Genomic DNA, 21,934 nt, shown 5'->3' on the forward strand with positions numbered 1-21,934 from the left:
GCACCGGGATGATGAAGATGGCCACCGAAGAGGGATTACCCCCTCCGGCAGGGTGCCGGAACGGGTCTAGATTGGCTTTCGGTGGCTACGGAGGCTTCTGGCGACGGAACTCCCGATCTATTGTGCTCCTGGATGTTTTTAGGGTATATGGAGATATATAGGCGGAAGAAGTGCGTCAGGGGAGCCACGAGGGTGGAGGGCGCGCCCCCTACCTCGTGGCCTCCTTGTTGCTTCCCTTACGTGGACTCCAAGTCTCCCGGGTTGCTTTCCTTCCAAAAATAAGTTCCATGAAGTTTCAGGTCAATTGGACTCCGTTTGATTTTCCTTTTCTGCGATACTCTAAAACAAGAAAAAAACAGAAACTGGCACTGGGCTCTAGGTTAATAGGTTAGTCCCAAAAATAATATAAAAGTGTATAATAAAGCCCATAAACATCCAAAGTTGATAATATAACAGCATGGAACAATCAAAAATTATAGATACGTTGGAGAAGTATCAGGGCCTTAGTGGAGAGAGAGAGGGCCGGCCAAGGCAGGCCGCGCGCCCCTCCCCCTCTAGTCCGAATTGGACTAGGGAAGGGGGGGGCGCCCCACTTTCCTTCTCTTCTCTCCCTCTCCTTCCTTCCCCCTTCCTCCTACTAGTAGGACTAGGAAAGGGGAGTCCTACTCCTACTAGGATGAGGACTCCTCCTCTCCTGGCGCGCCTCAAGGGCCGCCCAGCGTCCCCCCCTTGCTCCTTTATATACGGGGGCAGGGGGCACCCTAGAACACACAAGTTGATCATCGATCTCTTAGCCGTGTGCGGTGCCCCCCTCCATCATAATCCACCTCGGTCATATCATCGTAGTGCTTAGGCGAAGCCCTGCGCCGGTAGCTTCATCATCACCGTCATCACGCCATCGTGCTGATGAAGCTCTCCCTCGACACTCAGCTGGATCAAGAGTTCGTGGGACGTCACCGAGCCGAACGTGTGTAGATCGCGGAGGTGCCGTACTTTCGGTACTAGGATCGGTCGAATCGTGAAGACGTACGACTACATCAACTGTGTTGTCACAACGCTTCCGCTTACGGTCTACGAGGGTACGTGGACAACACTCTTCCACTCTCGTTGCTATGCATTGAAATTACTGGGTTCCCCAACACCTGGGTAGGTGTGCTGCATGTCCGGGCGTTGTGCAACACTTTTACCCCGGCTTTGCCCTTAGGCGCTTTCCAACCTAGGGCAGAACGGGACGAAGCTGCCCGTCTAGAAGGTGAGCCCGGGGCATCCGTCTCCCACAGCGCGCCCACACACACCAAAGATTGTCCAATCAAACACATGGACACATCTTTGTGAGAACACACCTTAGCCGTGGTGAGAAATGCCGACCAAACACATAGGGTGCCCAAAAGCATCAAGAAGCAATAGACAAGACCACCACCAACACACCAAAAGTGGTCTAAACCCAGAACCAGAAAGCAACGATATCCACCAGGCTAACAACAAAGCATGAGAGGTGCCCGACATAACCCAACCTCGCACACATCAATAACCGAGTATGCCGTAGAGTCGGCCAAGAAACCAAGTAAGCCATTCGAATTATGTTTTTTCTAAATTATTCACAAAACATGATGTCAATGACTATTATCATGTTGTGTTTGTTACTTGGGCAGCCGACGACCTAGGTAACACCAAATCAGACGAACCGAGCAACAAAAAGTCGACCCAGACATACCGAGGACCAGCCTCCCTAGTGACGTCCTAATCGGCAACTGACAACACACCCAAAGCGGCTGGGAAATGGAGCCAGAAAGCAACGACTCTAAACCGACCCATAGCGCATGGGATAACCCAACCCAGCGCACCGCAACAGTTGAATAAGCCACACACATGGCCACTCGGGGGTCCATGTCGCGTGGGTCGAGGGTGTGTCCGGGGCTGCCTCATTCGCCACCTGTTGCCTGCTCCATGCATGTTCCGACCCGTATATTGGCGGTTGGGCCATTGTTTATTCCACGGTAGAGCCGTCTAGACTGCATGTGTCATGAGTGCCACGTACTCTACGAATACAAAGCTAATCGTCCTACATAGCATAACGATCTTGCCCATTATCTTCACAACCTCTTTGATCTCCTCATTGCTGCTAAGGCCATCCAACTGTTGTTGCTTGGCCATGACCTGATGAACCGCATTGTCAACCTCCTGCTCTGCATCCTCTTCTCCCGTCTCTCCTTCAGTTACTTGTCCAACACCATATCCTATTGGCATTGGGAATCCTTTGCTTACTAATATGTCGTGTAGTTTGGTTCCCCGTCATCAGCAAATTCCCAGAGGTACAATTTGTAAGAACCTTCCTCTGTTTGCATGAATCAGCCGCAACTCTAGCCCATCCATTCTCTAACAATACGTATCGGCAACTTTGCCAACTATATCGAGTAAAGATTGACCTTAGATGTTAGTAGTACCACTCTCAGTAACAAGTCTCTTGCGGGCACCTTTGTACTTGTCCAGCCCTTCTCCTACTTTGCTCACGGAGATATGCATATCCGTGGTTTCATTATCATTCCATTCACCGAAGCCTCTCCCTATCCCCGGCCAAAGCGTCTCCCCTACAACCTCTACCTCCTGCTCCTCTACCCCTATCTCATCTACCTCCTGACCTCCCTCTGCCACCCATATCTGGAACTCCTTATCCACCACTAGTTCTTCGAACTCTAGCTGGTTCAAAATTTCATAGGAGCTAATCTTCCCATTGACATTCGCTCGGAGCATGGACCCCATCGCCACCCTCCACCATGTGACCCAAACACCATAGAAATGGCAAAAAATCCAGCAACTTTTCATTGAAGATCGAGTACTTCTTACGATTTTTTAACGTAATCGGGACATACCTCACCAAAGGCTGGTTAATGTCCAAATATACCCGGGTGCATAAAAGACTTGTCTGGTTGATCTTTCCTTCATTCACCATGATTGTAATTGGTAGATAGAAATACGAAGGCGTTCGGTTTTATTTTCGAGATAACAAAAAGGTGTTGGATTTTTTTGGCGATAACAAAAAGGTGTTGGATCATTAGGATTATAGCTCTCGGGCTTAGATCGAGCGCAGCAGAAAGAAGTGAGGTTTGTGTACCGGCCCATCACCAAGGCCCAAACGCACCAACGGCTTAGCTTCCTAGGGTTTGATCCAGCGCGTCCTCAGCCGCCGCGTCGCAAACTCGCACGCATTCGCACTGCCCTGCGCAGCCGCGCCCCCCTTTTTCTACCCAGCGTCAGCCCCAACCGCACCACCCCGCTCCCCTTCCCATCGTCTCTCTCCCCCACGAATTCAAATTTCTCTCCAACCCCAAAACCCCTCTGCCCTCTCCCAACCCAACCACCTTCCCCTCCCCCGTCCGTAATCCACACCGATCTCTCCACCCCGGGATCGGAACCGCCTGCCGATCGCCGCCGAGAGGTTGCGCGGGGCAAGGGGGCAGCCGAGGGTCCCGTCGGAGAGGAGCGGCGCTCGCCATCGAAGGTAAAATCCGGTGCTCGGTCCCAGTATCATTTTGGTTCCCCGATCTGACGACGCTCCTGTATCCAAGTTGATGTTTGGTTGGCGGCGGGTTTCCTAAATTCCTTCGCGGGCAGATCCGTGGGGTTTTAGGCCGTGGCCGCTTTGGTTTTCGTCCTTGAATCGTGCGATGTTGCGGTTGATTCTTCTCAGTAGATGTTGATTTGGCTTGTCTTACCTGATATACTTTAGTTCTGGTCTGATCAGGTCGCTCTATAGTCACTTCGATCTTAATTTTTTGAACGATCCCAGAGTTTCCACAAACACGCGTGTAGGAATTGTTTTGTGCTTTTTCTGTCCGTCATAGTGCAATTATAGCATGACGCTCTGTTGAATAACTTTGATTTTCTAGATGCCTGTCGTGGGTTAGATCCTAGCACCTGATGTTAGAGATTATTTGTTTTAGATCATGGAGATTATTTGACGCCCTGTTGAATAACTTTGATTTTCTAGATGCCTGTCGTGGGTTAGATCCTAGCACCTGATGTTAGAGATTATTTGTTTTAGATCATGGAGATTATTTGACGCCCTGTTGAACTATTGAGCATTTTTGAATGAAAAACATTATTAGATCAGGGAGAGGCGTGGTTCACGGTCATTCAAACGGTATGTTGATAGCTGAGATTTACGTTGTATAGTAACAGTCGTGTTCCAGAGTTTATACTTGGACTGTAATTAAGAAACCTCCCTTTTGGGAAAATAATAACGATTCAGAAACCCCCACTTCAGGAAAATAATAACTATTCAGAAACTAAATGACCTGGTAATTGTTGACAGCTCAGGTGGAGTAACATATGCATTGAATCTCTCGCAAGCTGTTGCGCCCTCCCTACACTTTCCAAAAGTGACCGCACTGTATTGGAGGCTTGAGTTCTACTTTTGTCTTTTATCTTGTATTTTTGCACTGTATCAATGTGAACAATATGTTCTGTTAGAGCAAACTAGATTATTTGTATTTCCATTAAGCAAACTGTAATAATGCCAGACTATCTTTGAACCAAGGTGGAGCCTGCCTTATTTTTCTTTTTTGACCTTGAGATCTTAGTATCTTATATGCTTTCCTGGGCGATCTTTGTACTGCAGGTTCAGCTAATGGATATCACTGAGGTTCTGCTAGCTACACAGTCCCATGATGGTCAGATACGAAATGTTGCAGAAGGGAATATCAAGCAATTTGAGGAGCAGAGTTTTCCACAGTTTCTGCTAGCATTATCTGCTGAGCTAGCGAAAGATAACAAACCTCCTGTATCTCGAAGGCTTGCTGGTATTCTTCTTAAAAATTCTTTGGATGCAAATGATTTAGTGAGGAAAGAAAAATGCACACAACGATGGATAAGTGTGGACCCAGCAATCAAGTCACAGGTTAAAGGTTCCCTGTTGATGACCCTTGGATCACCAGTATCTGACGCTCACCGCAGTTCTTCACAAGTCATTGCAAAGATTGCTTCCATTGAGATCCCTCTTCAAGGATGGCCAGAACTCATAGTAAGCTTGCTAGGTAACATGACAAAGCCGGATGCATCCCCTTCTCTGAAGCAGGCTACCCTGGATGCCATTGGATATGTTTGTGAGGAGATATCCCCTAAGGATCTGGAGCAGGATCAAGTTAATGCTGTTCTTACTGCTGTGGTCCAGGGTATGAATCACGTGGAGAATAGTTCAGGGGTCCGACTTGCTGCTGTTAAAGCATTGTACAATGCTCTTGATTTTGCTGAGACAAATTTTCAGAATGAATCAGAGAGGAACTACATAATGAAGGTAGTTTGTGAGACTGCCGTTTCTAAAGAGGCTGATATTAGGAAGGCTGCATTTGAGTGTTTGGTCTCAATAGCATCAACATACTATGATCTTCTAGAGCCATACATGCAGACATTATTTGAGTTGACAGCAAATGCTGCCAGGGCAGATGAAGAACAGGTAGCACTTCAAGCTATTGAGTTCTGGAGCACAATCTGTGATGAAGAAGTTGCAATTCAAGAAGACGCTGAAGAATCTGGTGATGTTAGTTCTGCATGTCATTTCCATTTTATTGAAAAGGCCCTTCCTTTGCTTGTCCCTATGCTTTTAGAAACACTTCTGAAGCAAGAGGAGGATCAAGATGAGGATGATGGAATTTGGAATATATCAATGGCGGGGGGCACCTGCCTTGGGCTTGTTGCAACAGCTGTCAAGGATGCCATTGTACCTCTTGTGATGCCATTTATAGAAGGCAATATAACAAAGTCTGACTGGCACAGCAGGGAGGCTGCTACATTTGCATTTGGTTCCATTCTTGAAGGTCCTTCAGTTGAAAAGCTTGCACCACTGGTTCATGCTGGCTTTGATTTCCTGCTAAATGCAACCAAGGATCAAAATAACCATGTCAGGGAGACTACTGCATGGGCACTTTCGAGGGCATTTGAGTTTCTACATTCACCAACCAGTGGCGTTTCTGTAGTGACAAATGCAAACCTTCCTCATGTTATAGAAATTATGTTGACAAGTATCAAAGACTCCCCTAATGTTGCTGAGAAAATCTGTGGTGCCCTGTATTTTCTTGCTCACGGCTATGAGAATGCAGGGTCTATGTCATCAGTGCTGTCACCCTACTTTGGTCAATTAGTATCAGCTCTCCTTGCCACTGCTGATCGTTCTGATTCCAACAACTCCAGGCTTTGTGCATCTGCATATGAAACACTTAATGAGATTGTGAGATGCAGCAGCATTGCAGACACTCTGAACATGATTGTGTTATTATTGCAAGAGATCTTGAAGAGATTAAACCAGACCTTTGAGTTTCAGATCACATCCTCTGAGGACAAGGAAAAGCAAAGTGATCTTCAAGCCTTGCTGTGTGGTGTTGTTCAAGTAATCCTTCAGAAGTTCAGCAACTGTGATGATAAGTCAGTAATCATTCAGTTTGCTGACCAAATAATGGTGTTATTTCTCCGGGTTTTTTCATGCGATAGTTCTAATGTGCATGAAGAAGCAATGCTTGCTATTGGTGCTCTTGCTTATGCTACTGGACCGGAATTTGTGAAATACATGCCAGAGTTTCACAAGTACCTTGAAATGGGCTTACAAAATTTTGGTGCATATCAAGTATGCTGTGTTTCTGTTGGGGTGGTTGCGGACATCTGTCGTGCCCTGGATGACAAGGTACTCCCTTACTGTGATGCTATCATGTCCGCCCTTCTCAAGGACCTTTCAAGCCCAGAGCTTCACCGTTCTGTGAAACCGCCAATTTTGTCATGCATAGGAGATATTGCACTTACAATTGGTGAGAATTTTGAGAAATATGTTCCATACACTGTGCCTATGTTGCAAGGAGCTGCAGAGCTTTGTTCTCGCATGGACCTTCCTGATGATGACAGTACAGAGTATAAAAATGAACTCAGGCGAAGCATCTTCGAGGCCTATTCAGGTATACTTCAGGGAGTCAAAAATTCAAAATCAGAGCTAATGGTTCCTTATGCCAGCCATATTTTCCAGTTCGCGGAACTGGTCCTGCGAGAGACATCAAGGTGAGTTTACGATCTGTCCTTTGACACGGAATGCATAGTCAATGTATCAATCATTTTCATTTGTCATATTCTCAACTAGAACACCGAAGGACTCCCTCCGTTCACAAATATAAGATGTTCTAACATTTTTCTGAGTCGGATGTATAGACATGTTTTAGTGTGTTTGTTCACTCATTTCAGTTTGTATGTAGGCCATATTGAAATATTCAGAACATCTTATATTTGTGAACAGAGGGAGTAAATGATACGAAACATGAACTTCAAAATAACTATAAGCAGATAACTTTTCATTTCTGACATTGTAAATGTATGCATTCTAGTATAAACGGGTGCCTGCATAAAAGTCTGATACTCTGCCAAAGGACTGGATCAATGTGGTGATATTATCGTTCGAATTCCTTGTAGGGACGAGGGTCTGACGAAAGCTGGAGTTGCCTTGGTCGGGGACCTGGCGGATGCGCTAGGACCTTCCATCAAACTGCTGCTCAAGAATTCCAACTTCCACTCGGAGCTCCTTGGGCGCTGTTCCCAGTCTGATGACGAACAGCTGAGGGAGACTGCATCCTGGGTCCAGGGTGTGATCTCACGTGTGCTGGTTTCATGAGGGAAAGCTTCTCCAGCAAAGCTGCCAGCGTTGTTGATGGTTCTCTGGGCAAACTATTTCTCTTGCCAGATGAAATATTTTTGAGAAATATGCTGCATATATGTCCTGATATCATGTTGCAAAAGTGGAACAAGGTTGCATGAGATCATTTACGGTCGTCAAGTTCGTAGTAGTGGCAGCGGCTTGCCATTGTCTAAAGTGGGTTGGGTTCCTGTTGCATTTTGTTCAGGTGTCCATGTGAGTCGATTGTAATTGCAGCAATTGTGTCTTGTTGGCACCATTGCTCATCAGTAAAGTTGTCGCCGATGGCATGGAACTGTTACACTCCGCGTATCTTCATTCCAGTGGTGATTAGTGGATATACCCATGTTTTTTTTAATCTTGTTTGCGGAAGTCCACGCGCAGCTACTCCAGCTGTTCGCATCAGACATTGGGTTTGATCGTACCATACTGTTAGTAGTATCATAAACTAGCTCTGGTTCTATAGGATATAAAAGTTGTCCAAGTCGTACAGCTGCATACAGCATACTGATACCTCCAAAAATATTCTGCGTACCTTTGAACTATTTTTTACGAGGGATTTCTTCTCGCTGTGAGAGGAACTCAAAATTAAAAGTATATGAGCATTCGTGATAAGATTATAATACATGACACACAGAGAATGATATTACACATTTAATGCCCGACCTTGTATTCTATCCATCAATGAAAGATACGTAAGCTTTGCGTATTCGTGAAAAATGATATTACACATTTAATAAGGCCCGGTGAGGTAGGTTTTGGGGCTTGGCCCACATTGCTGATGGAGAGGCTGAGAGTCCATTTCCCTCTCAAGTTCTTTTTCTTGAATACGCACGATTGTGCGTACTATATATTAAAGGAGAAATGGGGTGAAGAACCCCTTCATGTCGGTGGTTACATATTACATACGCTCCTTAACTCCACCGCTATTTAATGAAGCTACGTACTTGCTACTGTACCCACCAAAAGTGCCACAAGAAAATCTTGCACATCCTCTTTAACCAGGCCTGCTGCTCTCCATGCTTTCCCCTTGCTCACTATTCTCTGCATTACAAATCCAATCGATGATGAATCCCCCTCAAACACAATTCCATTTCGGTGCTTCCATAGCTCCCACATTATCAGGATCGTGAGCGCCCTAATATCCTTCTTGCGCAAGTGGCTTCCACCTTGCCCCATGGCTTCCATCCTTCTTGCGCAAGTGGCTTCCATCCCCCCTCTCAAGTTCTTATGTAGCTAAGCAGTTTTATACCTAAAAATAACACTCTGGTATGTATTAAGCAGTTTTGCTGACCTTCGGGCATTTACTGCTCTCTGCTGGAACATGCTAGTAAATTTCTTTAATTGTTATACACATTATGCAATGATGAGTCATATGTATGTGCAAATATTTTCGGAATTTCTCGTGGAGTCATAGCTCCCAAGCTAAAATCTATGTTTGCTGATTGAGCTACTGAAACAGAATTGTGCTTTACTTGCTTTTAGATACATGAATTTTATTTTCAAACTCATATTGGAGCATAAGGACCCAATTATGTTGGCATAGTATTGTACTAATGATAAATAATTTATTATGTTTTTTCTACATCACATATATACATGCTTACATTATAATTATTTTGTGGACTAGACACCTTGCCTAGTCGCTAAAGCTTCGTGAGGATAAAAAATAAGACTTCAGAGGGACATGATGATGAGACGAAAAGATGGACCAAGCAAAATCTCAAGCTTGGGGATGACAATGCATCACCACTTCTTCCATGGAGGTCAAAAACTCTAAGTTTAGGTATGTCCACTTGGGGATGACATATGTAAATCATGTAGAAAACAACTAGTACAAACCAAATAAAAAATTCATATATATTATGATCAAGAACTGGAAATTCATCACATCATAATAAACACACCGTGAATGACATCAGATTGATCACAATCCTGTTAGGCATCTCATTTGATATTTGTATTGAATAACATGCTGGGTAGATGTCATATAGCTATTGTTATGGATCTATTAGTCTTGCACTCACCATGTTTAGATGAATGATCTCCAAGAGGAGTTGTGTATGTTGGTTGGGTTTAATCTTGCAACTAACCTATCTTAGTGATAGAAAGATAAAAAGCCTTGTAGTTTGTTATTGCCACTAAGGATAAAAAGGTAGTTGCATAGTTGTCTTGGTGATGCACCGAAGGTAAAGAGAATATATAGTCAATATTATGTCACCTAGCTTAATGCAATGCTCTGTTTTATTACTTAATACTTTTAGATGCATGATAGATTTTGGTATTGAAGTGGAGTCAGTAGTTAATTGATACATAATTGTATTTTTTTACCATGCCTATGTTATCTGGAGAGATTCCACTAGTGAAATTATGAATCCCGATAATTTATTCTTCAGAAACACAACTTCGTTTCCACTAGTAAATTTATTTTCTCATGCAAAAGTAAAAATATCTGAATATAAAATAACAATAAAGCGGGAAAATGAAGTTGTGTTTCTGAAGAATAAAGGACCGGGATTCATAATTTCAATAGTGGAATCTCTCCAAATAGCATAGGCATGGTAATGAAATTACAATTATGTCACTATTCTGAAATGCTTATATCTGAGGTGCGTGTGATATTTTATAATCATGTGATGTGAAAAATGTCATATACATTTTAAAATTATGCGTTTGTGTCAAAAAAATTCTACAAAAGTCGTACCTGCTGACAAAGTATGTTTTGAACATGCATTTTCTGTACATGATCCATAATTTGGTTAAAATCGAATACCGAACCAAAAAATCGGTTAGCTCATTTTTAGTGCCTATTTTGGTTTTCTCCTTTGCTATATGAATTGCAAAAAAACCCGAACATCCGAAACTGAAAATTCGGTTTCTACCGAACGCCCAGGCCTAAGCAGAGGCATGTGTACTCCCAATATTTGCAGCAACATTTGGACAAAGCTTAGCTCAAAATGAAGCTTGATATAGCCAAACATAGGTCACAAAGGGAATTCACTATTGGGGGTTCTATTTTTTCAAACATTAACATTATGCACAAAGCTCTTTGGTCAACATGCCATGTACTCTACTGGCATTCAAGTTCTATGGTCCTTATAAGATTGTGAAACATATTAGACCAGCAAACTATAAGTTGGACTTGCCACCCAACAACCTTATTCATCCAATGTGTCATGTCTCACCGCTTAAACATGTCCTTGACTACACCCTTGTTCATACATCTTTGCCACATCTTTTGCATCTGGACACTGAAGATATCTAGCCCGAAGAGATTCTAAATCCTACATGGTGAAGAACAGTGAAAATCCCCAAGTGTAGGGAATTATTGTAGCACTTTCCAATGTGGATGTGGAAGTATTGAGTATATCGTGGGAGTTAAAGGTTGGTTTCCTACTATTTCAAGATATGTGTGCCACTCACAAAACTATCTTTGCACTTTTAGTGTTTACCTTACTAAGTAAACAAGTTGATTGCTTGGTGTAGGTTGCAACAGAGTAACATAGAGCACGGTAACAAGCAACAAGTACCTAGCAGTTGCTAGGTATCAAGTATTTTTAAAGAGAGCAAGCAGTGATGGAAAATGTAGGCATGGAGTGGATATTGTCAAGACAGAGTAAATCAATACTAGTGCACTAACAGTGTGACTCCAAGATTATCTCAAACCACGTAGGCATGTATTCCTTAAATTGAGAAACGTGCTAAAATAACTTGTCTCTCATCTACAATCCAACCCCCTTGCTTCGGTGTCCCTAAGGAAACTAAGGGTTATTAAGGTGACCTTGCGGGTTGCTACCTCTTGAGCGTGCGTTGGTTTTTCCCATGAAGAGGAAAGGGTGATGTAGCAAAGTAGAGTAAGTATTTCCCTCAATTTTGAGAACCAAGGTATCAATCCAGTAGGAGACAATGCACAAGCCACCGAATACATGCACAAACAAACACCAACTTGCACCCAACGCGATAAAGGGGTTGTCAATCCCTTCACGGTTATTTGCAAAGTGAGATATGATATAGATGGATAAATGGTAAAGTAATATTTTTGGTTTATGGAACGGAAAGTAAAAGATTTCAAAGGAAGTAAATAGGAAACTAAAATTGTAGATCGGAAACTTATATGACGGAAAGTAGACCCGGGGCCATAAGTTTCACTAGAGGCTTCTCTCAAGATAGAAAATATTACGGTGGATGAACAAATTACTGCCGAGCAATTGATAGAAAAGCGCAAAGTTATGACGATATCCAAGGCAATGATCATGTATATAGGCATCACATCCGTATCAAGTAGACCGACTCCTGCCTGCATCTACTACTATTACTCCACACATCGACCTGTTGGGGAATGCAGTATTTCAAAAAATTTACCTACGATCACGCAAGATCTATCTAGGAGATGCATAGCAAAGAGCGGGGAGAGTGTGTCCACATACCCTCATAGACCAAAAGCGGAAGCGTTTAGTAGCGCGGTTGATGTAGTCGAACGTCTTCGCGATCCAACCGATCCAAGCACCGAACGTACGACACCTCCGCGATCAGCACACGTTTAGCTCGATGATGTCGCTTGAACTCTTGATCCAATTGAGGACGAGGGAGAGTTCTGTCAGCACGACGGCGTGGCGACGGTGATGATGAATTTACCAGCGCAGGGCTTCGCCTAAGCACTACGACGATATGACCGAGGTGTGTAACTGTGGAGGGGGCACCGCACACGACTCAGATAAGACTTGGTGTGCCTTTGAGGTGCCCCCTCCCACGTATATAAAGGGGGAGGAGAGGAGGCCGGCCCTAGAGGGGGCGCGCCAAGGGGGGAGTCCTACTTGGACTCTCGGTCCAAGTAGGATTCGCCCCCCTTCCTTTCCGAAGAAGGGGGAAGGGGGAAAGAGAAGGAGGAGAAGAAGGAAAGGGGGGGCGCCCCCAACCCTAGTCCTATTCGTATTGGGCTTGGAGGGGCGCGCCTCCACCTGTCCGCCGCCTCCTCTCTTCCACTAGGGCCCATGAAGGCCCATTAACCCCCCGGGGGGTTCCGGTAACCTCCCGGTACTCCGGAAAATGTCTGAACCTTTCTGAAACCATTCCGATGTCCAAACATAACCTTCCAATATATTAATCTTTATGTCTCGACCATTTGGAGACTCCTCGTCATGTCCGTGATCTCATCTGGGACTTTGAACAAATTTCAGTTCATCAAATCACATAACTCATAATACAAATCGTCATCGAATGTTAAGCATGCGGACCCTACGGGTTCGAGAACTATGTAGACATGACCGAGACACATCTCCGGTCAATAACCAGTAGCGGAACCTGGATGGTCATATTGGTTCCTACATATTCTACGAAGATCTTTATCGGTCAAACCGCATAACAACATATGTTGTTCCCTTTGTCATCGGTATGTTACTTGATCGAGATTCGATCATCGGTATCATCATACCTAGTTCAACCTCGTTACCGGCAAGTCTCTTTACTTGTTCCGTAATGCATGATCCCGTAGCTATCTCATTAGACACATTGCTTGCAAGGCTCATAGTGATGTGCATTACCAAGAGGGCCAAGAGATACCTCTCCGATACACGGAGTGACAAATCCTAATCTCGATCTATGCCAACTCAACAAACACCATCGGAGACACCTGTAGAGCATCTTTATAATCACCCAGTTACGTTGTGACGTTTGATAGCACACAAGGTGTTCCTTCGGTATTCGGGAGTTGCATAATATCATAGTCAGAGGAACATGTATAAGTCATGAAGAAAGCAATAGCAATAAAGCTAAACAATCATTATGCTAAGCTAACGGATGGGTCTTGTCCATCACATCATTCTCTAATTATGTGATCCCATTCATCAAATGGCAACACATGTCTATGGTTAGGAAACATAACCATCTTTGATTAATGAGCTAGTCAAGTAGAGGCATACTAGGGACACTCTGTTTGTCTATGTATTCACACATGTACTAAGTTTCCGGTTAATACAATTCTAGCATGAATAATAAACATTTATCATGATATAAGGAAATATAAATAACAACTTTATTATTGCCTCTAGGGCATATTTCCTTCAGTCTCCCACTTGCACCAGAGTCAATAATCTAGATTAGATAGTAATGATTCTAACACCCATGGAGTCTTGGTGTTGATCATGTTTTGCTCATGAGAGAGGCTTAGTCAACGGGTCTGCAACATTCAGATCCGTGTGTATCTTGCAAATCTCTATGTCTCCCTCCTTGACTTGATCGCAGATGGAATTGAAGCGTCTCTTGATGTGCTTGGTTCTCTTGTGAAATCTGGATTCTTTTGCCAAGGCAATTGCACCAGTATTGTCACAAAAGATTTTCATTGGACCCGATGCACTAGTTATGACACCTAGATCGGATATGAACTCCTTCATCCAGACTCCTTCATTTGCTGCTTCTGAAGCAGCTATGTACTCCGCTTCACACGTAGATTCCGCCACGACGCTCTGCTTGGAACTACACCAACTTACAGCTCCACCATTCAATATAAATATGTATCCGTTTTGTGACTTAGAGTCATCCGGATCAGTGTCAAAGCTTGCATCGACGTAACCATTTATGACGAGCTCTTTGTCACCTCCATAAACAAGAAACATATCCTTAGTCCTTTTCAGGTATTTCAGGATGTTCTTGTCCGTTGTCCAGTGATCCACTCCTGGATTACTTTGGTACCTCTCTGCTAAACTAATAGCAAGGCACACATCAGATATGGTACACAACATTGCATGCATGATAGAACCTATGGCTGAGGCATAGGGAATGACTTTCATTTTCTCTCTATCTTCTGAAGTGGTCGGGCATTGAGTCTGACTCAACTTCACACCTTGTAACACATGCAAGAACCCTTTCTTTGACTGATCTATTTTGAACTTCTTCAAAACATTATCAAGGTATGTGCTTTGTGAAAGTCCAATTAAGCGTCTTGATCTATCTCTATAGATCTTGATGCCCAATATATAAGCAGCTTCACCGAGGTCTTTCATTGAAAAATTCTTATTCAAGTATCCTTTTATGCCGTTCAGAAATTCAGTATCTTTTCCGATCAACAATATGTCATCAACATATAATATCAGAAATGCTACAGAGCTCCCACTCACTTTCTTGTAAATACAGGCTTCTCCAAAAGTCTGTATAAAACCATATGCTTTGATCACACTATCAAAGTGTATATTCCAACTCCGAGAGGCTTGCACCAGTCCATAAATGGATCGCTGGAGTTTGCACACTTTGTTAGCACCTTTTGGATCGACAAAACCTTCTGGTTGCATCATATACAACTCTTCATTAAGATATCCATTGAGGGATGCAGTTTTGACATCCATTGCCAAATTTCATAATCATAAAATGCGGCAATTGCTAACATGATTTGGACAGACTTAAGCATCGCTATGGGTGATAAGGTCTCATCGTAGTCAACTCCTTGAACTTGTCGAAAACCTTTTGCAACAAGTCAAGCTTTTTAGACAGTAACATTACCGTCAGCGGTAGTCTTTTTCTTGAAGATCCATTTATTCTCTATGGCTTGCCAATCATCGGGAAAGTCAACCAAAGTCCACACTTTGTTCTCATACATGGATCACATCTCAAATTTCATGGCCTCAAGCCATTTCGCGGAATCTGGGCTCATTATCGCTTCCTCATAGTTCATAGGTTTGTGATGGTCAAGTAACATGACCTCCAGAATAGGATTACCATATCACTCTGGTGCGGATCTTACTCTGGTTGACATACAAGGTTCGGTAGTAACTTGATCAGAAGTTTCATGATCATCATCATTGGCTTCCTCACTAATTGGTGTAGGAATCATTGGAACTAATTTCTGTGATTAACTACTTACCAATTCTAGAGAAGGTACAATTACCTTATCAAGTTCTACTTCCCTCCCACTCACTTCTTTCGAGAGAAACTCCTTCTCTAGAAAGGATCCATTCTTAGCAACGAATATCTTGCCTTCGGATCTGTGATAGAAGGTGAACCCAACAGTCTCCTTTGGGTATCCTATAAAGACACATTTCTCCGATTTGGGTTCGAGCTTATCAGGTTGAAACTTTTTCACATAAGCATCGCAGCCCCAAACTTTAAGAAATGACAACTTGGGTTTCTTGCCAAACCACAGTTCATATGGTGTCGTCTCAACGGATTTAGATGGTGCCCTATTTAACGTGAATGCAGCCGTCTCTAAAGCATAACCCCAAAATGATAGCGGTAAATCAGTAAGAGACATCATAGATCGCACCATATCTAATAAAGTGCGGTTACGATGTTCAGACACACCATTACATTGTGGTATTCCAGGTGGCGTGAGTTGCGAAACTATTCTGCATTGTTTCAAATGAAGACCAAACTCATAACTCAAATACTCACCTCCACAATCAGATCGTAGAAATTTTATTTTCTTGTTACGATGATTTTCCACTTCACTCTGAAATTCTTTGAACTTTTCAAATGTTTCAGACTTATGTTTCATCAAGTAGATATACCCATATTTGCTCAAATCATTTGTGAAGGTCAGAAAATAACGATACCCGCCGTGAGCCTCAACACTCATCGGACCGCATACATCAGTATGTATTATTTCCAACAAGTATGTTGCTCACTCCATTGTTCCGGAGAACGGAGTCTTAGTCATCTTGCCCATGAGGCATAGTTCACAAGCATCAAGTGATTCCAAAAGTCCATCAGCATGGAGTTTCTTCATGCACTTTACACCAATATGACCTAAACAGCAGTGCCAAAAATAAGTTGCACTATCATTATTAAACTTCAATACTATGAATATGTGTATCACAACTATCGAGATTCAACAAAAATAGACCACTCATCAACGGTGCATGACCATAAAAGATATTAGTCATATAAATAGAACAACCATTATTCTCTGATTTAAATGAATAACCGTCTCGCATCAAACAAGATCCATATATAATGTTCATGCTTAACGCTGGCACCAAATAACAATTATTTAGGTCTAAAACTAATCCCGAAGGTAGATGTAGAGGTAGCGTGCCGACGGCGATCTCATCGACTTTGGAACCATTTCCCACGCGCATCGTCACCTCGTCATTAGCTAATCTTCGTTTAATCCATAGCCCCTGTTTCGAGTTGCAAATATGAGCAACAAAACCAGTATCAAATACCTAAGCGCTACTACGAGCATTAGTAAGGTAAACATCAATAACATGTATATCAAATATACCTTTCACTTTGCCATCCTTCTTATCCGCCAAATACTTGGGGCAGTTCCGCTTCCAGTGACCAGTCCCTTTACAGTAGAAGCACTAGGTCTCAGGCTTAGGTCCAGACTTGGTGAAAGGATCGATATAGTTGACTAGAGGGGGGTGTCGGTGTCAAAACCGGCAGATCTCGGGTAGAGGGTTCCGAACTGTGTGTCTAAGGATCAAAGGTAACAGGTGGCAAGGGACACGGTGTTTACCCAGGTTCGGGCCCTCTTGATGGAGGTAATACCCTACTTCCTGCTTGATTGACTTTGATGAGTATAGGGGTTACAAGAGTTGATCTACGACGAGATCGTAATGGCTAAACCCTAATTGTCTAGCTTGTATGATTATGATTGCCTCTATGGACTAAACCCTCTGGTTTATATAGACACCGGAGGGGGGCTAGGGCTTGTACAGAGTCGGTTTACGGAGAACGGAAACTTCATATCCGCACACTAAGCTTGCCTTCCACGCCAAAGAGAGTCCCATCTGGACACGAGGAAAGTCTTCCGTCTTGTATCTCCACGGCCCATTAGTCCCGCCCATATCACATAGCCTGGACGCCCGAAGACCCCGTAATCCTGGACTCCCTCAGTAGCCCCTGAACCAGTCTTCAATGACGACGTGTTCGGCACGCATATTGTCTTCGGCATTGCAATGCGGGTTCCTCCTTCGAATACTTCAAAGTAGTTGATCGTCAGTACTATATCCGGCTCTGTACAATAGTCATACCTCTGAATCACAAGGGCAGAATACGGATAAGTTCTGTTCTCTGAAGATTTTACTGGTGAGACGTTATGTCCTGCCATTTTATTATTTCTAACCCTTTTTTGACCTCCCATTTTGCGTTTCGAGACGCAACCACCGACGACACGTCTTGTCAAAGCAGAGATCGTGCCCCTTATTACGGGATTATCATCAATACGGGTTTGGGAAACCCAACCGTGCCGTTTCGCACGACCCCTTGGAAATAGGCGAGCTTTAAGGCTCGTGGGGGACGCATGATATTCACCGCCTTCATAAGGAGATAAGATTCCCCCCTTTATACCCCACACCTTCCCCTTCCTCAGCCCATCTGTCCTCAAGCTCCAGCGCCCAAGCTTCAACCCTCTCCATTCCCAGAAAGTACTCCAACCATGTCTGGATTCGGAGCGCAGGGCAAGTGGATGGCTTCCTCCGTCACGAAGAGAAACATCAAGGAGCTCCGGGAAGCGGGGTATCCGGCCAAGGAGATCCCTCACTGGCTCCCGGCCAAAAAGCAGATCATCCCCACACTAAAGCCTAACGAGAGGGTAGTTTTTATCCCTCACTTCCTCCGCGGACCGGGGTTTCCCCTTCATCCTTTCGTCCCCGGCCTCATGTTCTACTACGGGTTAGATTTTCATGATCTAGCCCCGAATTCCTTCCTCAACATTTCGGCGTTTATCGTCGTATGCGAGGCATTCCTCCGCATTTCCCCCCACTTTGGCATATGGCTCAAGGTCTTCAACGTGAAGCCGAAAGTGGTGGACGGCCAACACACAGATTGTGGTGGTGCTATGGTGAGCAAAATTCCCAATGTCACTTGGTCCAAGGGCACCTTCGTGGAGATCGTGAAGGGATGGCAGTAGGGGTGGTTCTATGTCACAGAACCCCGTGACTCCACATGGGCTGCTCCTACGGAGTTCAAGTCCGGACCCCCAATGCGGCTGGCATCCTGGCTCAACAAGGGCCTGGACTGGGCGTCGTCTGACGAGGTGATGATGCCGCAGAAGCGCATCAAGAGCATGGTAGATAAAAATACCAGTCTCGCCAGCGTGATACAGGTGATGCTCTTCTGCCAGATTCTCCCCTGTCAGGCGCATCAAGAGTTCATGTGGGAGTTCAACCCGGCCGGTCCCCAGACCCTGTAGTGGTTCTTCGGCATGAAGCACGAAGACATGTGGAAGCTGCTCTTCAAGAACCAGAAGTCATGGCTGGAGACAACCGAGGACCTCGGCTACGACAGCACCCATGTTGCGACCCCCGTAAGTTCTTTGATAACCTTACTTTGCGAGTCCAAGGAGCACCCTTAACTTTCCATTTTCTTTCACACGGCTGGACAAAGAAAGCGGAACGGATTCACTGTTCGGCTCCGCTGCCCGAAGACTCAGCTGTTCCTCGGTTGACGAGGATGTTGGTCCCGGTGCTGTACCAGGCGCCGGAAAAGAAGGCCAAGGAGAAGGGCAAGGAGGCCAAGAGTGGCCTCTGCAGTAAAGGTGCCTCGTACGTAGTGTCCGAAGACATCGAAACTCTCTGCTCCCCTGATAAAGAGGAAGAGGAGGAGGAAGAGAGCGACCCCTCCTAAGAGGGAGAAGAAGAAGAGGACAGCTTCCGCCGAACTAGAGGCGGAAGTGTCCAAGAAAGGGAGGACCTCCCTTGCGGATGACTCCGAGTCGGACGCCGATGATTGGCGCCCCAGGCCGAAGCCCCTGGCCGGATTGTAAGTACTCAAAGGTATATATATATATATATCTGGTTTTTCTGCCCTATGGTTGTAATGCGTTTAAATTGCATGCTGCAGTCCGGTTCATGTCCTCCCTCAGCAATCTTCCTCTTCTGGGAAATCGTTGGGTCCGAACATGATGGAGAGCAAGTCGCCTCCACCAGCTTCCTCCCCCATTGCAGCAGATAACACTGAGGTGTCATCCCAAAGGATCCTCCCAGAACAAGGAGAGGTGCCGGAGGCTGCCAAGACGGTTCCGAGAGGTGACACCTCGGCTGCCGAGAACATGGGGGAACTGACCCCCATGGAGACTGGAGATGGGGACCATGTCCAGTTTGTCCCCCATCCCAATGTCGTTCCGGAAACCCATACAGCTCCGGAGACAGATGAGCAACCCTCCTTGCTAGAAGGGGGTGCGCCTACAACACCAGCGTCCTCTGTCAATGCGGAGGCGCCGGACACTCAGTGAGAGCGCTTCAGAGCACCACCATTGTGGAAGAACATCGTACCCTTATGGGTATGGTGATTGAAAAGGTCCAGTCCGTGAGAAGCGGACTGAGCGAAGCCTACACTAGACTTTTAAGAGGCTTTGAGGTATGTGCCTTACAGTGTCTTTTTAGCTGTATAAAAGAATGCCTGTGTATAGATAGTAGCCCCTGAGACTCTGTTCGGTGTTCGGAAAGAAAAACCGAACAGAGGATCTAATAACTCATGCAGGAGAGTAACACACATATCTGTTTGAACAAACAGGCTACGAAACAGGCATTAGCTGCCCATGCCACCGAAGCATCCGAGCTAAGGCGGAAGTTAGAAGAAAAGCAAGGTATGTAATAACGAAACACGTCTGAAATGATGTAAGCTATGATGTGGTATCCCAATGAGTTTTATAATTATGTTTGCAGCTGAAACCTCTGAGGTTGAGGCCTTCAAGAGTGTGCTGGCCGCCAAGAAGGAGGCAGAGGAGGAACGAGCGTCACGCCTTAAACATGAATCGCTGGTGGAGGAAGTCTAGCAAGAGCTCAAGGATGCCATAGGCAAATGCGAGTCCTTGGAGCGCAAGAGTTCGGAGTAGAACTCCGAACTTGCTAAGGCACTCCAAAGCGCACAGGAAGCCCGGACTGAAGCCCAAAGCGCTGTCCGGGAAATCCAAGAAGCAAAGCAAATTGCGGTGGGTAAGGCCTTTAACATGCAGAGCAAATTTGTGAGTAAAAGGTATATCTTGTTAACCCGGATTTGGAGTTCTCCAGGAGTGTTTGCGGACCTGCCCCGGAGTGTTGCTGATGCCGCGGAGTTCTTCCGGGCCGAAGAGGGGAGCTCAATGGAGAAGTTGTTCTGGTTGCAGTACCTTGCGCCAGAGCATCCCGTGCCCCTCAGTGATCAGCTGAAGCAGTGGACCGAACTGCATAGGGTAGCCGAATTGGCCATGAGGGATTTGATAGTCCATCTCTGGCCCGCCGAACCCATGCCCAGTAGCTACTTTGGTCTCGTGAAGCGGCTGGTTAGTGCCTGCCCTCGGCTTGATGCCGTGAAACGGTCGGTCTGCATCGAAGGTGCGCGGATGGCCTTCGCCCGTGTCAAGGTGCAGTGGACGAAGATGGACGCCGTCAAACTTGCAACTGAGGGACCGCCCGCAGGCAAAGAGCACCGTGCTGGGGAACGTAGTAATTTCAAAAAATTTCCTACGCACACGCAAGATCATGGTGATGCATAGCAACGAGAGGGGAGAGTGTTGTCTACGTACCCTCATAGACCGACAGCGGGAGCGTTATGACAACGCGGTTGATGTAGTCGTACGTCTTCACGGCCCGACCGATCAAGCACCGAAACTACGACACCTCCGAGTTTTAGCACACGTTCAGCTCGATGACGATCCCCGGACTCTGATCCAGCAAAGTGTCGGGGAAGAGTTCCGTCAGCACGACGGCGTGGTGACGATCTTGATGTTCTACCGTCGCAGGGCTTCGCCTAAGCACCGCTACAATATTATCGAGGAGTATGGTGGAAGGGGGCACCGCACACGGCTAAGAAAACGATCACGAGGATCAACTTGTGTGTCTAGAGGTGCCCCCTGCCCCCGTATATAATGGAGCAAAGGGGGGGTGCGGCCGGCCCTAGGAGGAGGCGCGCCGGAGGACTCCTACTCCTACCGGGAGTAGGACTCCCCACCTTTCCCTAGTTGGATTAGGACTTGGGGGGAAGGAGGAGAGGGAAGAAAGGAAAGGGGGGCGCCCCCCTCCTTGTCCAATTCGGACTTGGGGGGGAGAGGCGCACGGCAGCCCCTAGGCCTCCTCTCCTCTTCCTCCACTAGGCCCATTAAGGCCCATTAGGTTACCGGGGGGTTCCGGTAACCTCCCGGTACTCCGGTAAAATGCCGATTTCACCCGGAACACTTCCGGTGTCCAAACATAGGCTTCCAATATATCAATCTTTATGTCTCGACCATTTCGAGACTCCTCGTCATGTCCGTGATCACATCCGGGACTCCAAACAAACTTCGGTACATCAAAATATATAAACTCATAATGAAACTGTCATCATAACGTTAAGCGTGCGGACCCTACGGGTTCGAGAACA

General features: G+C 45.4%; 1 protein-coding gene across 1 annotated transcript; it reads left to right on the top strand.

Annotated features, from left to right (window-relative positions):
- The first annotated feature begins 3,188 nt into the window (after positions 1-3,188).
- On the top strand, positions 3,189-7,964 carry LOC125551996 (importin subunit beta-1). Its single transcript, XM_048715431.2, has 3 exons — positions 3,189-3,499; positions 4,619-7,038; positions 7,444-7,964. The coding sequence occupies exons 2-3, from the start codon at positions 4,628-4,630 to the stop codon at positions 7,640-7,642; spliced, it is 2,610 nt and encodes an 869-aa protein (XP_048571388.1). The 5' UTR covers positions 3,189-3,499; positions 4,619-4,627; the 3' UTR covers positions 7,643-7,964.
- Positions 7,965-21,934: the final 13,970 nt, after the last annotated feature.

Source organism: Triticum urartu, chromosome 4A (genome assembly GCF_056163025.1).
Source record: "Triticum urartu cultivar PI428250 chromosome 4A, HENAU_Tu73, whole genome shotgun sequence".
Lineage (NCBI taxonomy): Eukaryota > Viridiplantae > Streptophyta > Magnoliopsida > Poales > Poaceae > Triticum > Triticum urartu.

Excerpts from the sequence above, each read along its gene's own strand:
- LOC125551996 (XM_048715431.2), top strand. The coding sequence starts at position 4,628 with ATGGATATCACTGAGGTTCTGCTAGCTACACAGTCCCATGATGGTCAG. Across the intron at positions 7,039-7,443 it reads GTCCTGCGAGAGACATCAAG|GGACGAGGGTCTGACGAAAG; the intron begins GTGAGTTTACGA and ends AATTCCTTGTAG.